The 24693-nt window shown below is 37.0% G+C and overlaps 1 protein-coding gene across 3 annotated transcripts in view; it reads left to right on the forward strand.

The window, feature by feature from the left end:
• The window catches only part of LOC148949254 (uncharacterized), a 90079-nt gene that overhangs the window by 61265 nt on the left and 4121 nt on the right, over window positions 1–24693 (forward strand). For all 3 annotated transcript variants that reach the window (XM_089093302.1, XM_089093304.1, XM_089093303.1), the window contains exons 2-3: window positions 6783–7015; window positions 12578–12680. In XM_089093302.1, coding sequence (XP_088949428.1) covers window positions 6796–7015; window positions 12578–12680 — 323 coding nt within the window. In that variant the 5' untranslated portion in view covers window positions 6783–6795. The remainder of the gene's footprint in view (window positions 1–6782; window positions 7016–12577; window positions 12681–24693) is intronic.

Genomic DNA, 24693 nt, shown 5'->3' on the forward strand with positions numbered 1-24693 from the left:
TCAGGGCTAACCTCAACTCCTCCGAAGTTTAGCATTGCTTTTTTCATTACCCAATCGACGATAAAATTGAATAGTTCGGGAGAGAGTACTCACCCTTGCCTCACACCGAAGTCGATATCGAATAACGGAGAAAGTTCTCCGTTCACCTTGATGCAAGCTCGTGTGTGTTGATATTAAGCCTGAATGAGTCGTATGATCTTAGGTTAGACACAGTCCTCTTCCATTGCCATCCAAATTCCTCCCCGGATGACTGAATCGAAGGCCGTAATGAAGTCAATGAAGTAAGCGACAGTGATTTGTTTATGCTTGGCTCTATGTTAAAAAATCCGTCTCAAGGTGAAGGGTAGGTCAATACAGCCCATGCCGGCTCAAAAACCAGATTGGTTGGGGTGGGTTCTTTCATTGTGGACTTTGCGGAATTGGTTAAGCAGAATCATTGCAAAGATCTTTGCCGCAATGCTCACAAGTGAGATCATTCTGTAATTTTTGCATTTAGTACGGTCGCCTTTCTTGAAGACAGGCAGTATAATTGAGTCTTGCCATTCCTGGGGAAACAGTTCCTGAGACCAGATTGAGCAAAAGAGCTTCTGTAGTTTCTCAGCGAGAATAGGAGCAGCTCTGTAGACTTCTCCCGGGATAGAATATGTGTCTGGTGCCTTGTGAGTCTTCAGCTTCTTAATTGCCTCTTTTATCGCGTGCATTGAGGGAGGGTGAACATTGACGTTACAGTATGGGGCTTGTTGACTCGGCGGTACTGAGTTAAGGATAGGGTTTTTTGACTGGAGTACAGTGGTGCTATTACTGGGGGGCGTTTGAGTGGAAGGGATGTTGTGACTGGGGTTCAGCAGCTTCTCGAAGTGGTATTCTTGCAATTATGTCATCTTTTCTTGACAGAAGAGTTCCATCCTCACCTCTCACTCCAGTAGAGATCTTTTTACTTTTCCCAGTTGCTTCTTTTAGTAGTTGGTGAAGCTTTCTGGTATCTGAATGACTAGCAGCCTTCTGCATATCTGCTGCCACGTCGTCCCAGTAGCGTTGTCTGTCACGGCGGGCGGATCTATGGCATTCTTTTGTCAGTGTTTTGAACACTGTGGACTTGGTATTTCCGGTTTGCTGTTTCTTGTAGAATGGCTTGATGGTGTCTTCTGAGATCCACTTCTTCCGCTTCCGATTCAGCCTGCCAAGGACTTTTTAGCGGCGTCTGTATGGTGTCTGGGATCTTCCTCCACTTGTCTTCTCTGTTTATGGTGGTTGGTTCTTTATCGTCATCCGCCGACAAGATGTCAAAAACGGTTAGATAATTCCAAGCGGAACCCTTTTGCGACTGCTTTATCATGAAGACGTGCTACATCGTATCTCGGAGGAGGTTGCGTTCGTTTCCTGGAGGCGAGCTTTATGGTTAGGGAAGCGTTTAGCAGCATATGATCGGAGCCATTCTTCGCTCCTGCGTTGGCTCCAGGGTCGGCTCTGCAGCTCCGTATAGAGCTTTGTCGTACAGAGTATCTTAGCAAATAATCCGCCTAGGATTAGCCTCTTCCATCTCTAGAGTACCAGGGAATCCTCTAGGATGGCTTGTGTTGGTACAACTCATGTGCCGATACAAGATTATTCTGATGGGCAAATTCTATGAATCTCATTCCAAGCTTACACCTGTCACCTCATCCAAATCTTCCAACAGCTCTTTCGCAGTCTATCTCGCGGCTTCCAACAGTATTTGGATATTTAAATACGTATTTTAGTATTTAAATACAACATATATGTTTAGTCACGTATTTGGAAATACTATTTAAATACATTTGTGACCATGTGCTTTGTATTTGCATTTAAATACTTTATAAAAGTATTTACCCATAGTGATATATATCCTTACGTTGTGATACTATCTAACTGTGAAAATACGAGTATCAACGCATAAAAAAATTAATTTATTTAATCCTGCATTTTCTAGATTTTAGGGATATTTCTCAGGGGGGGGGAAGCTTACAGCTTATACAGTTCCATTCCATTGTCTTTGCCTTAGGAAATAAGAAGCCGTAAAAGAAGCGAAGTTCTAAAAATAAATCAATTTTTTTTGCTTAGCTTCGCGGAACACTCATCTTAAAATCTTACTAAATTCTTATTAATTCTTCTTTCTAATAATAAACATGTGTTTTGTTTTACCAGGTATGAAACTGGACAGACAAAAATTCAAAATTAACTGTCAAAAAGCTAGCCTAACCTCACTGTAGTGATTTTTATCAAGATACAAAAATCCGAACATGAATACAGATCTAACCATGTATAACGTCCAAGCTCACTGCAAATACAGACTGCCTTGCAAGGGAGCCGGCAAAAAATTTTCCAGGGGGGGCCAGACGCCAAAATAGCAGAGGTTGTTGGGTGACAGTTTGGTTGGTTTAGGGCACTAAACTGTGTCTTTACCCCGAAGAGGACGGATTTGCAATCAATTTAAAATCCTGAGAAGCTAATTGATTTAAAAGTGTCAATAACTATATTTCAGGCTTCCCAGTTGCAAAAGAAGTAAGCCACACGGTGGTAATACTGGATTCAACCAAGTTGATTCGCTTTATTTGTAACAAAATTATGCTACGTTAGGTAATCTGTAATTGCATATCAGCTATAATGAGGGGGGTGTGAGTAATTGTTTAGGTGGGGGCAGGGTAGATTCCTACAAAAGTGCATTTTAATGGACAAACTGCTTACTCTTCATGAGGCTTTAGATAAATGAGGAAAAGAGGAAGGGGGGAGGGGAGGAATTAATTAAAATATTTCCCTATACAGCTAATATGTTACATTCCCATATCTACCAGCACAGAGGTGGAAAGGGCAAGGCACGTCATCATCAGCCTAATATCTTTGGGTGGCCAATACTGCTAGGAACTTAGTTTTCAGCAATTTTCAATGGTACAACAGATTTGCAACTTTCTTCTTATTTTAGTTCATGAAACTATTAAGTTTTATGAATGCAATACTTTTGGTAAAACTGTCTGGATTTTGATGGGTAATCGAACAGTTTGTGGTAATGAACTGTAACTTACTTACAGCGACCTAGCTGAATAGTAACCAAAACTCTAAAAAACGAAATTTTGATACCAATAGATATATCAAAAGAATTGGCTGATTATGCTGATTCCCATATATTAGTTTCAATCCCCCGCCATTTTTGATGAATTCTAAGCTCTTTTTTTCAAAATTTCCGGAAGTTTTTTTTTTTTAATAAGCTTTTACTGTTAAATTAAACCTACATAACAGTTATCATTCAGAAATCATCTGTAAATAAGAAAACCTTCTCAATAGACGGTTTTTTTAAACGTCTTTTTATACTTTCTGTCACTATGGGCTGTGGTTTGCTCTTTACTAGGCTGCAGCTACTGCTTTAACTATAATCATATAAGCTAACTATTATATAAACTGACTGCCAGTAATCCAAAAGTTAATATAGCCATTGTAAGCCACAAGTCAGTAAACTGACCTGTTTTCCTATGTTTGTTGACGGGATCTTTAGCTACAATCAGAAATAGAATCAGATGAGAAACTACAAACCAGTTGAAAACAGCCCAACTGAAACTTGCTGTTTCAGCCCAACTAACTGAAACAGCAATGAAACTTGAATATCACTTTGGTACTTGCTGGTTATGGGAACACATTCAAGAATTACTCTTAAGGGCTGGGCACACGTAGCTGATTTCGGGAACCCATTTCAGCATCAGTGGACAAACGATAGCGGTAAGAAAAATTTGTTGGAAAGAAAAATTTATTGCGCGAGATTTTCAAAACAAAAAATCATGGACACAAATAGTCAACTGGAGCTTATTATTGGTTACATGATTGATCTCAGCTTAGTTCTCAGTTTAGTTCTCAGTAGCGGGGTCTTTCACCATAGACATCTCTGGCTGACTATTTATTTGTATCCCTATTTTTTTGTGATGATCATGATGAAAATCGCGCTGATTTTGTAAATCGACGCCGAAAACTAGAAAATTTTTCAAGCTCAAATCGACGCCGATTTCTTTTAAAATCGGCGCTGATTTGGAAATCAGTTTCCGAAATCAGCTACGTGTGCCCAGCCCTTTAGTAGCCGTTTTCTTTTTAAAACCGTTTTCATAGCTACAAGACAAGTGACGGATGATACAATGCATTGGACTTAGACAGAATGTATTGAACTTACAACTTGGGCTACGTAATTCCAAATTAGGGGTGGGAGTTGGGGTTAGGTTAGGTTACGTTGGGTTAGGCTAGGTTTCCATAATTTTGTTTCTAAAGTATTATTTCATCATCATGTTTTTATATTTTTTATTAGGATTAACCTAACTTCATTTTCTTTGGATGTGTTTCCAATAAATGACAAGTACCATCACTTTTATTTTCTATAGAACTTCGATAATAAACTTGGATTGTTGTGTTTGTTTTTGGATTGTTGTGTTTGTTTTTTAGTTTGTGTTGGTTTTGTGTTGTGAAGTTTTGTGTTCGTTTAGATATATTGTCTAGTCTATGGCTTAAATACATTGCAGTAGTTACTAAGTGAGACAAGGAGGAGGTATTATGTTGTTCATTGAGGAAAGGAGTAAACCAAATTAGGGTTGCTAGCCGTTCTGATGCTTGGTTCTCATGGATACAGCAAAATAAATTATTTCGGAAGCGATAAGTTCATTCTCATGAAAAATTCAACACAAGAAGTTCTGTGCCACATGCTGGGACCGAAATTTCCAAGTAAATTGGAATGCCATTGAAAGTGCTCATAACCATTTACGAGGAAGAGTTGTGCTCTTTTTATGGTCACTTTTCACCTTAAGTAATTGCTTCTATAGCATGTTTATAAAAGGAGTGTGCTTGCAATATGCCATTGTGTCCATATTTCTTGGCCGTTTCTTTTCAGATAATTTTAATTTACATTTGGATGAAATTTATGAACAAATATAAATCTGAAGTGTGTACATTAATGAAACAATGTTTTGGAGATAACAATATGTGCTTTGTCACGAATCAAATCAAAATTATTTTACTGCTACTGAACATAAATTTTTATGGGAGACATTAAAATTCCATTCTTCTTCGGTCGGTCCTAAAGCAAATTATTATTTGTGGTTTTGATCGCTTGTGCCTAGCAGGGGCGGATTAAGATCTTTTGTGGCCCCTTTGCTAATCAACCTTCATGGCATTGTTAGATGAAACATATTTTAACGGAGTAACAAGTAGGGGGCCAGATATTGCAATGTTTGAATTTTGAGTAGCCAAATGATGGGTATTAAAAAGATTTTAGTAGTTTAGTTGTGTGTTATTAAAGAAGGATTAGAATGACGTGCCTAAAGATATTGTAAGGGCACAGCGTTCTACTCCTCCTAGGTTTGTTTTGGGTTGAGGGAAGGTTTGAGTATGATATGTTCTAGCTCTTTCCCTGCGCATGGATCTGCTTTTTGTGTTTAATGAAAGTCGTTTAGATAGTGTCGTTTTTGGGCGTAAATGATTAAAATTGTTTAACCCCTTGTTTACTAAAAAAAAATGTATTTAAAAGAGAATTAGTAGACGACTCAAGGTTGGGGGCCCCATGTTTTAATTTTTGTATTTTGTGTGGCTTGTCGCTTAAAATGCCCCCCCACCCCCTCCAACACTCCAGGAAAAAATCCCATGCACATGTCTGCTCCTGTGAATATTGAATAGTGCAGTGGTTCTAAAAATTATTTAGACAATGTGTCCCATTTTACCCACAAAATATTTTAGGTACCCCTTCTCAGTTAAGGTACTAAGTAAACTATAGCTAAAACATAAATACAATTGCCAGTCCTGGAGTTAAAGGGTTGTTTTATTTGTTTTATTTTGAGTACCTCCAAGGGGTACGCGTACCACAGTTAGAGAGCCAATAGTGGTTAGACTGTTTGCTACGATTTTTTTTTTCTACTGGCTTTTAGCTAGAAAATCATTATTTTCGCATTTTACGATTTCCCCGTTCAGTTCTTGTTCAGCGTAGGCCTATAGTTTTCTTTGTGACGGAATATGTCATGACTTCAAAATTTGCTAGTGAGAAGAAAAGGATGATCGACCTCGGCCTGATTGATTGCTGTGGTTTTAATTGCTGACTGCAAGTTGGTGACTAAATAATCAAAATGAAATGAAAATCAATAATAATAAGTAAAACTGTTTATTAAGATGTTTATCACGGTACTTTCCCATTATTCGGGACTCTCTAAAGAAGTCCAACAAGAGATGCTACAGTCAAACGTGAGAGACGCAATAAAAAACCCGTTTTTACGAGACGATTCAATACACCACTGTAGAGCAATACATTGTATAGCGTAATTTTAAGATATTTAACGTGTTGTTTTTTGGGTTTTTTTGGGGCGAAAAGGTACCTAGGTTAGGTTAGGTTACGTATTTAATATATGCTATGCTTTGCCCCACTCCCCCTAATGTGCAAATATATAGCCCAAATTTGTTTCTAAACTATTATATATTCATCCTATTTTATTTTATTTCATTAGCATTAACCAAACTCGACTTTTTAGAGAGGCCCGGATAATGTGAATGTACCTTTATCACTCTGTTAATTAAAAGTTTTTCATTTTATTAAATGTTTCGTTTTATTTTAGCTATAAATAGCAATATTGTAGTCTAAGGGCTAAGAAACTATTTGACAGCTGAAAAAATGAACAAATTTTTTTGTCTCCCCCTCTCCCCCTTTCTGGGAGTAACTCCTTGTCCATTAAGATCAGAGTGTTGATGGAGCCTATTGCAGGTGACAAAATTGAATTGAATTAGTCTGAATTAACTTAGTCCATTGTTTTTAGGAGTTCTCAGAAAATGGAATTTAGCCTCGAAGAAAATCTGTGCGATGATGGTTGTTCCTGGGCGAACGATCTTGGCCCACCTCCAGACCTTATATGGACAATACCTCCGCCCCCATTGCCCCATTTCTTAGAAGAAGCATTAAAAGACATTGACCAGGACAATCAGTCATGTAATTTATGTGAATGGTCTAAAGGAGCTGATTCTGTCAATTTTATTGAGATTTCTGCTCAAGGTCAGTTTCTTTCAACGTTCCTAAGGATAGTTTCAAGGTTATTAGTGGCACCTGTCGACAAAAAAAAAAAGAAGAAAAACAATATTCATGAATGGCATCTGTTTACCCTTGATTTTGGCTTATGTTAAGGTTCATGTTAAGACTAACTTATTCCCAACTATTTCGTCTACTAATGGTATGTTTTTGAATCTTTTGCGAAATTCATTTTACAGGTAGGAAAACTGCTGTGCTTAGATTCCATCTTCTCTCATTTCAAAAACGCATGCCTTAGATCTCAACTCTGATTTGTCAACCACGAATTTTGTGTTTGGAAGCTCAGTGTTGTTCAGCTCCACAAATCATAATCGGGATTCATAATTGACACTGAAGCCGTGCTTAATTTTTTTTTTTTTTTTTTTTTTTTTTTTTTTTTTTTTTTTTTTTTGGTAAGCGTGACTGTAATGTGGCCAAAGCATAACTTGGTCAGTTATTGGCATTATATTAACTGGAAGCATTAATGCTAAATTCTGACCAAAGTCAAATTCGGCTTTGGCAGCTAGATTTCACATCCCTGTAAAAAAAAAAAATGCCTGGGTCTTGGCGATTATTCGCCTCGCTTTTGTTTCATAATGAGAGTTGAAACCAGAGGTGGGTCAAAATAATAGAAACGATTTTATTCTGACCTATATGTTCAAAAGCAATTTTATTTAAATGCAATATCAGAATTTTTTTTGCCAACAAACGAAGTCTGAACTGATTTCAGAGAGATCCTAAGTTATATCAAGTCAGAAAGGGGGCGGGGATACTGTCCAAAACCGTACGCAGAAATCGATTTCGAATGATGTTGGACATTTTGGAAAAGCTATAAATTTGGAAAACTGCATAAAGGCTGAATTATTTGGCAGTATGCAAGAAAGGTTGGGAGGAGTTATAAAAATTTCATGATTCTGGGAAGAGGAAACGCATCTGAAGGTCTTTGCCTTGCGTACATGTCTGCAACTGCACCCCCCAAAGCAGATATAATTTAAAAGTATATTAGGTAGTCTCAGAAGGGGTGGAAAGAGATCTTAGGAAGGATTCAAAGGAAATTAGAACTTCATGGGATGGGGTTAATTATATATATAAAAAAAGTCAACTTCGTTCGCATGAAAGCAAGCATCTACTTTAAAAATCAAAACGAACAGAAATTATCGTAAATATAAGTGGGCTGCCACCCCTAATGACCCTCCACTCAATATGCTAAAACTTGGTTTGTGCTTTGACGAAAATAGTACATATTTTCCGAAGCCAAGGTTTTATCAAAATAATTTGAAAATGAATGTTGTTGTTTTGGTGTATTTGCTTCAGTATTTAAGGTTTATAGTACTTAATTACCAATCAGCTATATTTATTGGATTCTATTAATGAGAATTCGGTATTTTGTCTATTATAGTGACCCCTCTCAAGAAGCGAAGTTAGGCTAATCATAATGAAATATACCAAAATATGATCAAAATATAATGCTTTAGTAACAAATTAATAGGGACTACAACAGAGAATTATAGAAAACAGGCCGGTCAGAACGCATTATATTAAATACCTAACCAATTCTATCTATCAAATATTTGATTAAAATATACCTGTACAGTAGTATATCTCACTAAGACTAAGTTAATTAACTCCGAATGCAAATAGAGAAGCCGGTTTTACTCAGATCAAGAAATTTAGTTTGGTCGCTATAATAGACAATTAACTTTAGTGCAAAGTGTTGGGGGTTAAGGTCTGACCCATCATATTTAAGGCGCTTCTTTAATTTTTTCCTGGTAGCTTTTTAATACGATTCATGGCAGTATAGTTACACCCCAGCCCTGGATCCTTTTTATATTTATTATATTCACCTAAAGGCTGAAGAATTAATTTGTGAGCATCTCTTCAACTTCTAGCAAATGCGAACTGCTCAAGTGATATATTACTCTAAGAAAGTATGTGTCAAAACGATTGAATACTTTGCGAGAGAGTAAATTGGCCAACATAATTAACTCGTGTAAAAAGTAATTAGGTTTTGACCTATTTTGATACAACCTATGTTTATTACAAACAAAATTTATGCCTTACCAAGAAGTACAAAATAAAATGGTAATAAAAAAAAAGACCTAATTAGTTTAAGGCAACGTTGCCACCTAGAGTGTCAACATAGTTCTGAACTCTTTAAAGCAAAAATTTGATTCAGCCAAAATCTAAATTAGTTCGGGGGGGGGGGGGTATTGAGGCTCGTCTCCGGATGAATCATAATTTTCACGATTTTTTGGTTACTCCATACCACAGTTTATATAATTAGCAGTATGATCATTCTCTATCTCACCCATTATAAAAGGGGGTGCGAGTGCTCCGGAGAACGTTTTGGCAGATATAAACATAGGCGGTATCAGATCTTTTCACGGGTAGACAAGTCAGATTTCTCTTGGACACGAAACTTGGCTTCAACGTTGGAACACTAATTTTGAAGAAACTAATTTTAAATTAATTTATTCCAATACATACATGAAAACCGGTAGTTAGTAGTGTAATGTTATTATTAGATGTTTTTAGGCATTAAAAATAGGTTTCGAAGTCTCAAGTTGGTTTCAAAGGCATTTTGAGAAAGTTTCTGCCAAAATACGTGTTCCAGGGTAATTGGACCGCTGATGGCAGATCAAATGAGAGGAGCTGTTTGTACGCGCCAATATAAATATAAATATAATATATATATATATATATATATATATATATATATATATATATATATATATATATATATATATATATATATATATATATATATATATATATATATATATACTACGAAAACTTTACGAAAAAGAAAGTTTTTTTTAAAGAAAAGTAAAGGCCATATTAAACTTAAGATCAGTAGAAATAGAAGCCTACAATAACTCAAACTCAAAATGACCAGAAATTATTATTAAAGAATAAAAAAGGAAAGGAGAATAATTGGTATGGCGGTAACACTGCATATAAATTTATATAAATGTATATATAGTGGGATGTAATAATGCAAAAGGTAAATATAACGTTGGTTTAAGAATGGAAAGAAAGACAAAGAATAAATTTACGACGATAATCAAGTAAAAAATAAGTTTTATTTGAACAATGCCATAAAGCGATGAAATTTGATTATTATCTGATATTATAATCTAATAAAATAAATATCACAACGTGAAAAAAAAATTATACCCTCACCAGTTGCGGATCCAGAGGGGGGGGCGTAGTGTACCCCCGGAAAAACTTATCAAGCATCTTTCTACACACAACTATCTACTTTTCGTATCAACTGAACTTGCCGCCCACGCCCTTTGTTCATACCACCCTCCTTTGCGCCCCCCCCCTAAAAAAATTCTTGCTCCAGCCCTGAAACCAACACACCGACTCCATCACTTATTAGAAGAAGAAAAAATTCCTTATTTTAATAAATTTCATCAACCCCCCGCCCCCGGTTTTATAAAATACTAAATAGGCCGAACAGTTGAGTACACGTAAATAATAGATTAAGTAATAATTTTTATATAAATTAATTCATACCTGTGAGATGGGACACTTGCAAACCACTTGGCTGGCTCACCAAGTTTTTTTCTGCTTTCGCAATTACGAATAACGCACTTGGTAACCATTTGTCAGTGATTGACGATAACAGACTAATCCGCTAAGGCAGAAATAAGTGGGAGGAGCTTTTTGTTCGCACCGAGACCGAAGGAGTGTGCCAAGTGTTATGGGGAATGTGCCAAGCACTAATATAACATGGGGGCCGCTTCGCTTTTTACTTAGGACTAATAGTAATCTGATACATGTTCTTATTAGTTTTTGGAAAAAAAAATATTTCGCAAAAATTAAATAGTTTCAAAGATCTTGGTGAGCGCAATTCGCAACTCGTTTGCTAAGAAATCTAAAAAGGGAATGCCAAGAAAAATCCTATCAAACAAGCTTTAAAAGCATAAATCTTCAAAATGGCTAGCGTAAATTGTTCGTGAATACCCCATCCATGTCATTAATAGCCGACCCCATGCATGGGTAGACCTTTTATGCTTGTCATTGTAAATTGTCGGGTCAGCAAAATTCGTGTATTGTGGTTTGATTATGAGCGCCGCCCATATTGAAATGGTTCTATTGAAGAGTCATCAAAAGATTGGAACTGGAATTTCGCCGACAAAACATAGTTTAACAAAGAAAACATGTATATGCTTCGCCGGCTATTCCTTTTATTCTGGTATTTTATACCTCCCCTTGAAACTCTTGTTAAAACCTTTAAAAAATAGCTAATTCCAAGACCGTACCCAGGATTTTTTTCGGAGGGGTTTTACTCAAAAAAAAAACTCAAAAAACGCATACAAAATTTGTTTACATCCATTTTGTTACATTTTTACGAGTCAGACAAACATTTCGGGAGGGGTTCAAACCCTCCTAACACTCCCCCCCCACGGCCTTGGCTAATTCCTTGTATCTATTCTATTTAGCTCTCTCCGAAGAGTTAGGATTAACCAAAGAGAAAAACAGATGTTACCGCTGGTGAAAAGTTTCCTTCACTTTATTGATTAATTTCTGTCATATTTTTGTTAGCCAATAGAATTATTCCTTGTTTCCGAAGAAACAAATAACCCTGCCTTTTTAAAACCTCGCCTACATGCATGAAATAACCTGATGCTTGGCACTATTTTAAGTCGCAAAAATAAGGCAAAACTAGATTGGTTCTTTTGTGTGAAATTTTAAACCATTAGGAAAAAGCAAAAAGTATTTGAGCCAATAACTTTTTTGCAAGTAAACTCTTTGTTGAATTAAAAAAGAAAGATCTGAATAAAAAATAACGACTTTTCAAATAAAGATCAACAGGGTATGGCAAATAATAGCAAAGAACTGGCAGATATTTCAAATCGAAGTCGACGGTCTAGGCTCAGTGCCAATGTGAAGAAATACTTAATTAAAAGCAAGGAATAAAAATTCCAACTACCTAAAAATGGAGACTAAAAATTCATGTGATTAAACATGGAGACTGAAAACCAGAAAAGCATGAAGTTACTCAACTTTACAACTGACTTTATCTGCAATGAACCCCCCCCCCCTCCCTCTTACATTGTCCTTTTGAAGATAAGAGTTGCAGGACATACCTCACTTGTATATAGCCTCATTGTTTTATTAAGGTGATTTCAGGTTATTATCAAATTTCGGGGGGTGGGGTTATCCCGGTAACCCCTCCCTCTGGATACGGTTTTGCTAACCTCAATCTTATTTGATAATTAATCTAGTGCTAGCCATATTTTTTACCCTGGGTGGATCTTGAAGGATTATAGTTTATGATGCAATCGGTACTCAAGTAACCTAAAACATGAAGTTTACGACCGAAAAGAAAAATTGCGGTTTAACCAACATCCATCCCAATTGTTGATAAGAATCTATTTCAAGATCTAAGTTTTCTCAAGGTCCGACAGCCCCTTCTGGCAAATATCTAGAAAGTAGGAACCTTTCCCTTTTTATTGTTTAGATCAGGTATTATCTTCCAAAAACTCAACTAGGATATGGATTCAATTCACGTGGAATGAACTTTGTTTTCCCTTCCAGGCGCACTAGCTGAAGATGCTTGGTTCTTCATAATTCTTGTACTATCCGTCCTATTGGCCCTGTCCTTAGCCCTCTTTGCATTGGTTTGCTTGAGGCTAAGATGGTAAGTACTTTATCTTAGACTAATCTAAAAATTAAACAATTCCTTTTTCAATAATGCAATATCATCTACATGAGTTTGTCTCCTGTGCCCCCTAAATTCCCCCCCCCCCTAGATTTTAAAAATACCTATTTTGGGCGCATTTTCATCGAAAAATACCTTGTTTCGTATTTTTATTAAAGAAGTTAAAAAACCACAAACTTTCCCTCCCCCCGATGGTAGCCGGTGTTTACCCCCCCCCCCCGCCCCCTGGAAAATACCTCCCCGTGGAAAATACCCTACCCCGGAAAATAACCCCCCCCGGAAATCCCCACTGCGGAAAATACCCCCCACACTGGAAAATACCCACCCGGAAAATACCCCCTGAAAATACCCCCGGAAAATACCCCCCGCGTAAAATACCCCCGCCCCCCCCCCCAAAAAAAAAACGTGGAAAATAGGCTTTCCAAATTTGAGAATTTTATTTTAGTTTTATTTTTTTTTAATTTCCGTAGGGGGATCCCCCGATATATTAAAAAACGTATTTCCCTCCTCCCTAAATTGTCATGGATTGATGCCACGGTTTTCAGTCCAGACGCAACCCTGGTCACCTTTCATTTCTCTCACCGAATCTATACCCTATTCATTTTGTACTGTAGAACACTTAATAAAGTAGTAGTTATCATTATTTTTGGATATGTAAATGAATTTCTATGAATGGCTAATTACAAAAAAAAAGAAAAAAAAATCAAATTCACTATCACTTTCTATAGGTTACCATAATTTTTTTCTGTCATAATCGCATATGAAACAGAAAGTGTTAAGATTTTCTTCACTTCATTAGACTAGTGTAGATCTTTAACGACTAAAGGTAAAAGTAAATCACCGGATTTTTGCAAAGAAGAAAAGGCTTCTAACAGTTGAAAATCTAACTTAGAGCACTGTACAAAAAGCTATGAAAATTTTTACATAAATGACTTATCTAAATTGTTATTGGTGGACGAATAAAGAAGAATATTCATAATTTTGGTAAAGTATTACTAATTAAAATTTCAGCTTAATTCTCAATTTTTTTTTTTGTCTTGCGATATGAATAAAATAGGCTTCAGTGTTTAAAATAAGAACAGTGTCCCTTCCACTGCGACAATCTTTATCCGTGTAGCATAAAATATAACGGATACCTACCTGCCTATCGGTACAGAGATAGAAAAGACGAGATGAGACAGCCTCGGCAGGATTTTTCCTGGGGAAGGGTGCAAGTGAAATCTAAGACATTAAAATGTATTTATTTTTACCGTAAAATAGCGTGCCACAGAAGAGGTTTCAGAAGTTTAGAAGGTACTATCTCATTATGCGGGCCTCTCGGGTTAATCACTATAGAGCAGGCAATGATAGCAAGGTTTTCATTGCGTATACGATATTAAACTGTGTTTTTTTTTGGGTTTAGGGGGGGAGGTACCTAGGTTAGGTTACGTATTTAATATATGCAATGCTTTACACCTCCCTCCCCCTAATATGCAAAAATATAGCCCAATTTTGTTTCTAAACCATTATATATTCATCCTATTTTATTTCATTAGCATTAACCAAACTTGACTTTTTAGAGAGGCCCACATAATGGGATAGTACCGTGTAGAACTTATTAAAGTATGTAGAAAGCGTAGAAGTGTATAATTTATTTCATAGGCTGAAAAAAGTAAAGAAAAGAAATTTACAACAGAAAGTTTTTCAATTTAAGAGAAGTAGATTATGTTCTGTTCAACACCATAGCCAATATACTGTCCTGGTCTCCTACTGCAAGATTAAAATGCAGCAACCACGATAGCTTGAACATGTGAAGAGAACCTTGATCAACTTTTGAATGACTTTTTAGACGGAAAAATGTATGAACGCGTCGGGGATCAAGCAGAAGATGGTGGAGAAATATAGTCCCCAAAGTATGTAACTTCTATCATGGACTGTAACTAATAGACGAATTTATCAAGCCATAATAGAAGAAAGTGTGAGAAAAGAGGCTCCAATTCTTCAGACAGGGAGGAATATTGTTGTTAATGGTTGTTAACAACTTATCACAACACAAAACCGCAGAAAGCTCTCAGTATCTTGTCTGTCTTTTCCTGACTGATGGTTCGGTCCATGATAGGAGGGAGCAGCAGTTCTTCATTTGATTCCCGGTCAACGTGTGTAATCTCCATTATGTGGTGGAATTATTCAATGTCAAGTTCGGAGGTTCTTCTCTCATCATCAGCCTTTATTGACCAAGTTTCGCTTCTGTACAGATCTATAGGGATTATTAGAGTTGGAGTCGAACATTTAAAGATGACAACACTGCCTTCCTTTTCCAGGTTAATAGGAAACCTGAGCTAGCCAAGCTAAGTCTTTGCCCGATCAATTTGATTGATCATTGTTAGGACTTGGAGACTAGCTCGGTCTGAAATTGTTTATCTGAAAGTATTGACTTTTTCAACCGGCTCTTCTAATTGTTATCAGCACAGTTCTTGACGCAGGATCTCCAGACACCCGCATAGCCTTTTATCCCCATAACCGCGATTATCCCAAAGGCTTTAGTTGATGACACTAGTTTAGTAATATCTAGTCAGATAAATTGTTTTAGGCCATTAAGTTTCATAGTATCGTCTGCGTATGCCAGTTTTTTGATTAGTCTCCAGGACAGAAGGGCAGAGAAATGATTTCCGGAAGGAATAAGATCCCTGTGTATTTTTGTTGGGAATAGTTAAGGGAAATCTTATTTCTGCCCTTTTTCAGGACGTTTCTTCCCTTTCTGGTCATATTACTGAACTTAGACAATTCGACGAAAAAAGAGAGTCTCACAATCTTGAAAAAAAGTGGAGGTGACTTATATGGAAAATGCGAGGTTTCTAATATTAATCGTTAAAAACAAATCCTAAGTTCTCAAGATTATGGGATGGAGGGTAGAAGTCCCGAGCTCGTGAATTATTTGTTATTATAGTTAATAACTAATGATTTAAGGGTAAATAATTAAAGTGAAATTGTGAAAATTCTAACACGCTTAAAAACCCTCGAAATCAGGGGCATACTGTAGCCCTCTCCCTAGCCTATATAACACTCCTGGTTTGGAGATTTTAACGATACCATATAAAACAGTGGCGTAGATAGATTGTTCTTAGCTGAAACCCTCCCTATCAATGGATCAAATTCCCTTTGAAGTGGGATTTTGGGCTAGCACTTATTCCTTGTGAAGAAAGTTCAAGTCCCTGAATACACTCCCCTTGTCCCTTTTATATTTTCTTTGCCAGTGTGCAATAACAACCTTGTTCCACATACTTTACAACGCTGTTACACGAGGAAGTAACAAGAATTGAAATATTACAAGTGAAGCGAACGAACGACCACACAAATAACTGTTAGTTCTTAGCTTATAAATAATGGCTACGAGTTTAAAAATGAGAAAATGATTTAGAATCGTGTACTAAGTTCTAGTCAAGTCAAGGCGGACGGTGCATAAATTGTATTGCCTACCACGAAACAAATAAAAAATGATTGACAGATTGATCAAGTCATAGATGGTAAATTTGCATTAATAGGCGCAGCAAGTTTCCTGTAGCAGAAGAAATAAAGCTTTTTCTGAGCTTGAAACGTCTCTCGCTCAAGAATTTACATATTCCAGATGTTAGTTTTGGCTAAACGCATTAAACAATGTTTGACTAGAATTTTAATTATGCATGGAAATACTTGTCCACAAATTCACTTTTAACCTGAAAATTGACTAGAATTTTAATTATGCATGGAAATACTTGTCCACAAATTCACTTTTAACCTGAAAATTAGTGACAATGGAAAAGAATCGAGACGGTATCCAGGGAGGGGGATAGGGAGTCTTAAACTTTCCCCCTGCGAAATGCTTGTCCCATTTGCAAAAAACGTCTCCCTTTTCTTTTGTATTCTAATTCAAAAAGTACTGTTACTTATATCTTTTTTTTTGCCCCCGTCCTCTCTGAATTTTGAAAAATATCTCTTGTGGGGGCATTCTCACTGAAAAAAGTTTTTTTTGTATTTTTATTAAAAAGTAGAAAAAAAAACAAATCCCGGAGATTTTGAAAATAAATTTTACCCCCTCCAAATGTTTGTGAACCAACTATTCAAGTTTTCAAGGTTTGGCTGTTTTCAAGTAGTTTTTATTTCATACAGTTGTTGAATTTTTAGCAGATTTTCCAAAAAATTCCCAAAAATTTCCTAAAAACTCAGACCAAATAGACTTTCCTTTGTTAACTTTAAAACTTAGTCAGAAAAATACAAGAAGAAAAACTGTCAAATGAACTTAATACATGTTGATACAAGTAAACAAACACCATATTTTCTCTGTCTGACTTCCAGTTGTTACAGACAGGTAATAGGGATACCGTTTCTAAGAATACCGAAGATCCACGGGCTATCCAAATAAGGTTCAAAACTATTAAATGATGCTGTAAATAGGAACTTACCCAGCCTTTCCCCCCAGGAAAATTAACCTCTCTTAGCCCCTAGACAAAATTGAAGGAGTCCCATAAGTTTCTGTGTTCTTCTTCCGGTACAAAAAGACAATTAATGGTCTTAATAAATAAGTTTTAATTAAGATATTGTCATTCTAAAACCACAGATGTTCCAACCGACTAAAGTGAAAAACCACAATAGGAACATTTTTAAGAAATTGACAATTTCTCTTGAAAATTGTGAAAGTGAAAATCTGGTCGATTTTCCTACAATTTGGTTGTATGAATTTCAAAGATTGAACATGTGGAACATAAATTCAATATAGTTTAAACTTCGTTATGTTTTATTATATCTTGTATTCTACCTTGTATTCATCTTCTCTTAATTAATTCTGTTGCGAAGCAACAGCTATTGTTGCATTTTTTTTCCTTCTGAGCAAAGGTATGTAACTGAGTCAAACAGTTCGTGGTAACGAACTCTAAGGATGGAGCGACCCGGCTCAATAGTAACCGAAAGTCTAAAAAACGAATACCAATTTTGATACCAATAGATACATCAAAAGAATCACATTCTTATGCTGATTTCAAATATATAAGTTTCACCAAGTTTAGTTTTACCCATCAAATTGATTTGCCTTATTTTCGAAAAAGGAGGAAACAACCCCTAAAAGTCATAGAACTTTAATGAAAATCACACCATCAGATTCAGCGTATCAGAGAACCCTACTATAGAAGCTTCAAGATCCTATGTGCAAAAATGTGGAATTTTGTATTTTTTGCCAGAAGAAAGATCATGGATGCGTGTTTATTTGTTTTTTTTTTCCCAGGGGGATTGTATCGATCCAGTAGTCCTAGAATATTGTGATAGGGCTCATTTGAACTGAAATTAAAAGTTCTAGTCCCCTTTTTAAGTGAGCAAAAAATTGGAGGGCAACTTGGCCCCCTTCCACGCTAATTTTTTTCCCCGAAGTTACCCGAAAAACATTTTGAGATATCCATTTTGTTCAGCATAGTCGAATATCTAGTAAATATGTCTTTGAGGATGACTTAATCCCCCACAGTTCCCGGGGGAAGGGCTGCAAGTTATAAACTTTGCCCATTGTTTACATATAATATTGGTTATTGGGAATGATACAGGCATTTTCAGGAGGAAATATTCTCCGGTGGAGGGGGGGGGGGCGTAGTAGAGGTTACGGGGGAGAACCTTTCCATGGAGGATGTTTCCTTGAGGGAAGGGACATTTCTATGAAGGAGGTGCCTGATTTCCCAGCATTATTTAAAAAACGATCCGAAATTAAATAAAAAAAAAACAAGTTTTTTTTCAACTGAAAATAAAGACCAACATTAAAACTTAAAACGAACAGGAATGACTACGTATAGGAGGGGGTTCGCCCTCTAGTCTATACCTCGTTCTTTACGCTGAAGTTTTGGTAGTACTTTCAAAAGAGCTTTCAATTCTAATTAACCGGCCTTTGTGATTCAGGGGTTTTTGATTCGAACAAAATTCGAAGTTTAGCGTAAAGAGCAAGGTATATAACTCCCTTATATACGTAATAAAAACATATGAATATGGAAATTCGTTACGTAAGTTAATTCGTTAGTTACGTCAGAACAAGATTTCGAGAAAGCCATTTAGCCAAAAAAAGGAAAATTAATATACGAATTTCGTTTTAATTATTTATGTACGGTGAGCCAAAATCAAAGCTGCATTAATTTAAAAATGTTCAGAAATTAAATAAAAGAACAAGTTTTTTTTTAACTGAAAGTAAGTAGCGACATTAAAACTTAAAATGAACAGAAATTATTCTGTATATGAAAGGCGCTGCCCCCTCCTCAACGTCTCGCTCTTTACACTAAAGTTTTTTCATTAAAAAAAAATAGAGTTGTGAGAAAGTCAAACTTTAGCGTAAAGAGCGAGGCGTTGAGGAGGGGACAGCCCCTTTCATATACGGAATAATTTCTGTTCGTTTTAAGTTTTAATGTCGCTACTTACTTTCAGTTAAAAAAAACTTGTTTTTTTAATTTAATAACGGTAGAAGACGACCTTTTCTCTAGTATCAAGATCATGAAACGGAGAAGAAAGCTTGCTAAGGAGTTTTAACATTTCTAGTGATTTTCCAAACAAATTAAAAATATTTATATTCCTACTGTATTTTTAGTGGGAAAAAGAATATCCTAGCTCTGGAAGTAAACTTCTGAGGTATAACGAGGGATTCTGAGGGATAGAACTATCCTAGCTATGGAAGTAAACTTCTGAGGGATAACATAATTTAGGACTCTTGTATTGCGCTTCAACTATCCCCAAATTTTCCGGGATTTGCCGAATTTCGCGAAAGTAAATTCGATTCTTCAAAATATTTCTTAAAACCAAGTGTAACAAAATTAAACATTTGTATTTCGTATTAATGATTGAGTATTTACGGATGTTAATTTTCGAGGAGATTTCAGAGAAACTTATTTTCACTCGGAGAAATTCAGGAATAGTGGAAGGACCGTTCGTGTAGTCACTCTTGAAATCCCAAATTTTAATTTGCTTTTATTTTTTATATCTCGTAGGTAGGGGGAGAGGAGGATACTTTATTATCAAGATGCCCATCAGAAGGGGTTGTTAGATCTCAACTAAATCTGATAGAAAGTAATTGGTAGTGTCGTACTTCTGCCTTTTAAATATCTGAACATGAAGCGACCTCTGGTGGAAGAGGAGGAGGGTTCCCTAAAAGATTAACATCGGAACATCTGCCAGAAGGGACTGTCAGATCTGAACCAGACTTGGAAGTAAGGGATATTCCTTTGAGGAATGAACCAAAATTAAGGGGGGAAATTCCTTATAATCGAAACCAGGGAACAGAAGGGGTCATTTGATTTCAACCAAACTTGACGGGGAATTAGAGCTATTTATTTAATTGTGTTTTTGAGTATTTTAGCAAGATCCAACCTCTTTAGGGAATGAGGCACTTAAATTCTTGTCATCTTGTCATCGTGACATCTACTAGAAGGGGTTGTCGGATCTCAACAAAATTCGCCAGAAATATTATTTGATGTTTTAGTTTTGCGCTTTCGGAGTCATGGACCGATTCCATTTATGATGGAGAAAGTAAGTAAGGACAGTAGCGACATCAAAATTGAGAGTCAATACTGGTGGTGCTAATCTCTGTTTCACTGCCCTTCAACCAGGAAATGCGATGAGCTGCTGGAGGCCAGCCATCCTGTCCTCCCGCACACCTATCCTCTTTGCCTTACCCGTATTCCTCTAGGTACCCGTTTTGGAGCTTGGTCGACTCTGGATGAGCTTACAAAGTCACGCCACTGACCCCCGTCTCAAACCAAATGACTGGTGCCATAAGGATTTGAAACCATCCCGAAGGAAATAGAATTGCAAGTTAGTCAATGATTAAGGGGAACCCTAAATGCTTGTTGTGAAGACTTCCAGAAAGGGATAATGGGTTCCAACCATACCTGATAGGAAGCAAGAGCTAGTGTCTTAGCAATACGTTTTGGGCCCCCAGACGTACTCTGACAAATGTGAAAGGGTCCCTAAATTCTTTTCAAGGTGACGTCCACCGAAAGAGGCCGTCGGATCTCAACAAAGCTTGGTGGAAAGTAAAGCGGCGTTCACATTTAAGTCCAGCTAGACTTCCATATCTAGACATGTATGTTTAGCCAATCACCTTAGATTTTGACTTTAGAGTCTAGTGCCTCATCCTATGTTCCTCCCAAGCCTTTGTGGGACTCAGTCGGAAGTAAGTGTGGAGTTCTACTCGTGTTTTTTCTGGTCGCAACTTAATTTTTACTCTATGGGAAATACGAAATGGGGCCTAAATTCCTGTAGTTAACACATTTACAAGACTAAATTGCTGAAGTTCAGCAGAATTTGGTGAAAAATAAGGTTTGATAACCATATTAAGCCTTTTTGTGGTTCAGACTTCTTTAGGGGGAAGAGGTCCCTAAAGTCATGTCATCAGGACATCTGCCAATTGAATTTTTGTTTGACTTTTACTAACATTGATGAAACGCAATTGATAGTGAGTAGTACTTTTTTGGGGAAGAGGTATAGGGAAATCAAGATCCCTCATTACTAGCTAAACCTCGTTGACATCTACACGTATGGCTGAATTTGTCGGTGCTCGCTCGGACCTCTGTGAGAGGATGGCTACATTTTCGCCACCCAAATTCATCAGAAAGGGCTAGTTACTGAATTTCAATGAAATTTGGTCGGTATTAGCAGCTAGGGTAGTTTTTGCGTCTTCAAGGGATTTAGTTCTGATAGCTTATTGAGTATACGCTGCTATGTTTGAGTACCACAGACACGATTTGGGCTGTTTCATCTTAGTTCAAAGTGCTTCTTCAAATCCGTAAGCTGATCATTTTAAGGTCGATACTTAATGATAGGAAACCGTCCAGGGTCTTCACATAATTGACAAAAAAAGGTGAATGCTCTATATATATCAATGTTTCCTTCTCGCTCTCTTTGAGGCAGCCATTTTATCATTACTTCATGCACTTAACACTTTTCTGTAGTCGTCTCATTGCATCGCAAACGTGAAATGGAATATCCAAGCTCTTTCACAGATTATTTGAAAAAAACTACGTTTTCTAAAGAGTTAAAGAGGCTGAGTTACAAGGTCAAACCTTAAAACGTACAGGGATTAGGAGGCACAGTTGGGGGGCTACCGACCCCCAAACCCCCCGCTTTCGCAGCCTTTAAATATAAAAAAATTTCTTTAAACTGAAAGTAAGGAGCGACATTAAAACTTAAAACGAACAGAAATTATTCCGTATATGAAAGAGGCTGTGCCCTCCTCAACGCCTCGCTCTTTACGCTAAAGTTTCTATTGTTTAAAAAAAGTGTTGTGAGAAAGTCAAACTTTAGCGTAAAGAGCGAGGCGTTGAGGAGGGCACAGCCTCTTTCATATACGGAATAATTTCTGTTCGTTTTAAGTTTTAATGTCGCTCCTTACTTTCAGTTTAAAGAATTTTTTTTTATATTTAAAGGCTGCGAAAGCGGGGTTTGGGGGCGGTAGCCCCCCAACTGTGCCTCCTAATCCCTGTACGTTTTAAGGTTCGACCTTGTAACTCAGCCTCTTTAACTCTTTAGAAAACGTAGTTTTTTTCAAATAATTTCTGCACGTTTTTGTACAGTTTATTACTTATTATTGCTTGACTAACTGTTAGCTGATCGTGTCAGGAGTTAAAGTTGGGGGCTGCCGCCCCCAAACCCCCCGCTCTTGAACATTCTTGTGTTAAGGCTTTTAATTCCTGAATACTCAAATCACGTCGTACAGGGTGCCTCCTAATCCCTGTACGTTTTAAGGTTCAAACTTGTGACTCAGCCTCTTTAACAGCCCCCCAACTGTGCCTCCTAATCCCAGTACGTTTTAAGGGTCGACCTTGTAACTCAGCCTCTTTAACTCTTTAGAAAACGTAATTTTTTTTCAAATAATTTAAAAAAGAAACTGAGTTTCTTTTTAAAGTTTAAATTCAGTATATAAAAAAATTGCTCTGATGGTGAATCGAACCCGGGTTTTCCGCCTGACAGTCTGGAGTATCAACCGCTGGACTATACAAACACAATAGTAATTGTTGTTTAGCAAATGGAAGCTATTTTCGACGCAAGCAAATTCCCAAAAATCTTGATATGTGGTTTTTGGAAAACAGGGAAGGAGTGATCAGATTGAGCTGAAATTTCGAGGATAAGCTCCCAGGCCCCAGGAAAGCTTATCCTCTAAATTTCAGCCCGATCAGACAACATTAAAGGGGGGTTGTGGTGGGAAAAATTAACATGGGCTAATATAGGAAAACGAGGTTTTTCGTAAATGTAACTTCGGGGGATAATTTTTTCGGTCTGAAAATATCAAAAGGCCCTAACAGGTCGAATTCTGCTTCGAATGAGTCCTCATTCAACCGGATCCGTTGCCAACTGTGGCCTGTAGGCGTGGCCACATTTTTCAAATAATACACATAAACAGGTTAGACATGCTTTGTTATGAAAATTGACGCGCAGATATTTTCATAACAAAGCATGTCTAACCTGTTTATGTGTATTATTTGAAAAAAATTAAGGTTTTTCGTAAATGTAAATTCGGGGGATAATTTTTTCGGTCTGAAAATATCAAAAGGCCCTAACAGGTCGAATTCTGCTTCGAATGAGTCCTCATTCAACCGGATCCGTTGCCAACTGTGGCCTGTAGGCGTGGCTAAGAAAAAAAAGGAAATGATGATGATGAATTTTAAGTGGCTATATTTGGTTTTTTGAAAACAGGAAGGAGTGATCGGATTGAGCTGAAATTTCGAGGATAAGCTCCCGGGCCCTAGGAAAGCTTAACCTCTAAATTTCAGCCCAATCGGACAACGTTAAAGGGGGCTGTGGTGGGAGGGTCCAAACTTCCGGCCCAGTTTACCCCATGAAGATAAAGTCGGAGGAGGATGAAATTTTGCAAGTTTCTTAGTTTGAGCTTGGGCTACAAAATGCAATTACCGCCGTCTCTCTGCGACCTCTAGGACCTGAAATCGCTTAACATTGTGGTGGGTCGCCTCTTTATAGAGGCACAAGTGTGCCTCCTTGATAGACATAGTCACATGCTGCTGACAACTGTAACCCCATGGCTAATAGCTGGTGCAATACATCACGGGGGTTTAGTGCTGGAAGTCTAGTTCATTATGTTGACTAGAGTTAAGAGCATTAGAAGATTTAAAAAAAAATCTTGGAGCTGAACCTTTTTCTTGTGCAGCAAAAAATAGACGTATCGTTTGAAATTTATAATCATACAGATAATACAAACTGTAGGGTATTAGGGACAGCCTATGACTGGAGGCTGCTTCACCACGGACGCGTCAATTCACAGAGATGTAGATGGAGGGGTGGGGGGTATTTTTCAAAATCTAGAGGAAGGGCAATTATGTTGTTTTTTCAATTTATTTAATACCAAATAGCTATTTTTCAATTGAAATGCAAAATAAGGGTTTTTTTAAATCAAGGGGGGAACCAAAAAAAATTGGGGATAAATGTCACTGCTTCCTCCTTTAATTGAACCCACTGATTGGCTGATATTGTCAGAATGTGATTTTCCTGAAAACACAATATTCGGAATAATTTTCTTTTATTAAAGAAAAATAAATAAACAAACAAACAAACAGAGAAGTACGAATGTGCAAAGGACCTAAAGTCAAAGAAAACTTTAGATTGCCATTGTCTACAAGAAGCCTCTAATTACAGTAGTTCTATTCATCTAATATATTTCTTCTGCAAGTTTAAACTCTAGACCCAGGTGGCCCATAGTAGTCTTCATCGTGTAACGAGCTATTAAAGTAAATTACATTCTCAATTTCAACAAAAATATTTTAGAAGTCGATTGTATCAAGTCCATTCTAAAATGCACTTAAAAGCATTCTCTATGCTGAAGTACGTAAGAAACAAGTTAAAACCCGCAATCGTAATTCAAAGCTAAAGCAAACCCATCAGTGTTGCCAGATGCGGCGCACTTATGGCATTTTAGCCCTTTTTTGGGTTATTTATAAAAAAAAATTATCCATTCATCTAGCGCATTTATCAAAGTGAACTTATCAAAGTTTATTGCGTATCTAGAGCA

The sequence above is a fragment of the Artemia sp. Qi Xiang Cuo genome, chromosome 8 (genome assembly GCF_049724085.1).
Source record: "Artemia sp. Qi Xiang Cuo chromosome 8, ASM4972408v1, whole genome shotgun sequence".
Taxonomy (NCBI): domain Eukaryota; kingdom Metazoa; phylum Arthropoda; class Branchiopoda; order Anostraca; family Artemiidae; genus Artemia; species Artemia sp. Qi Xiang Cuo.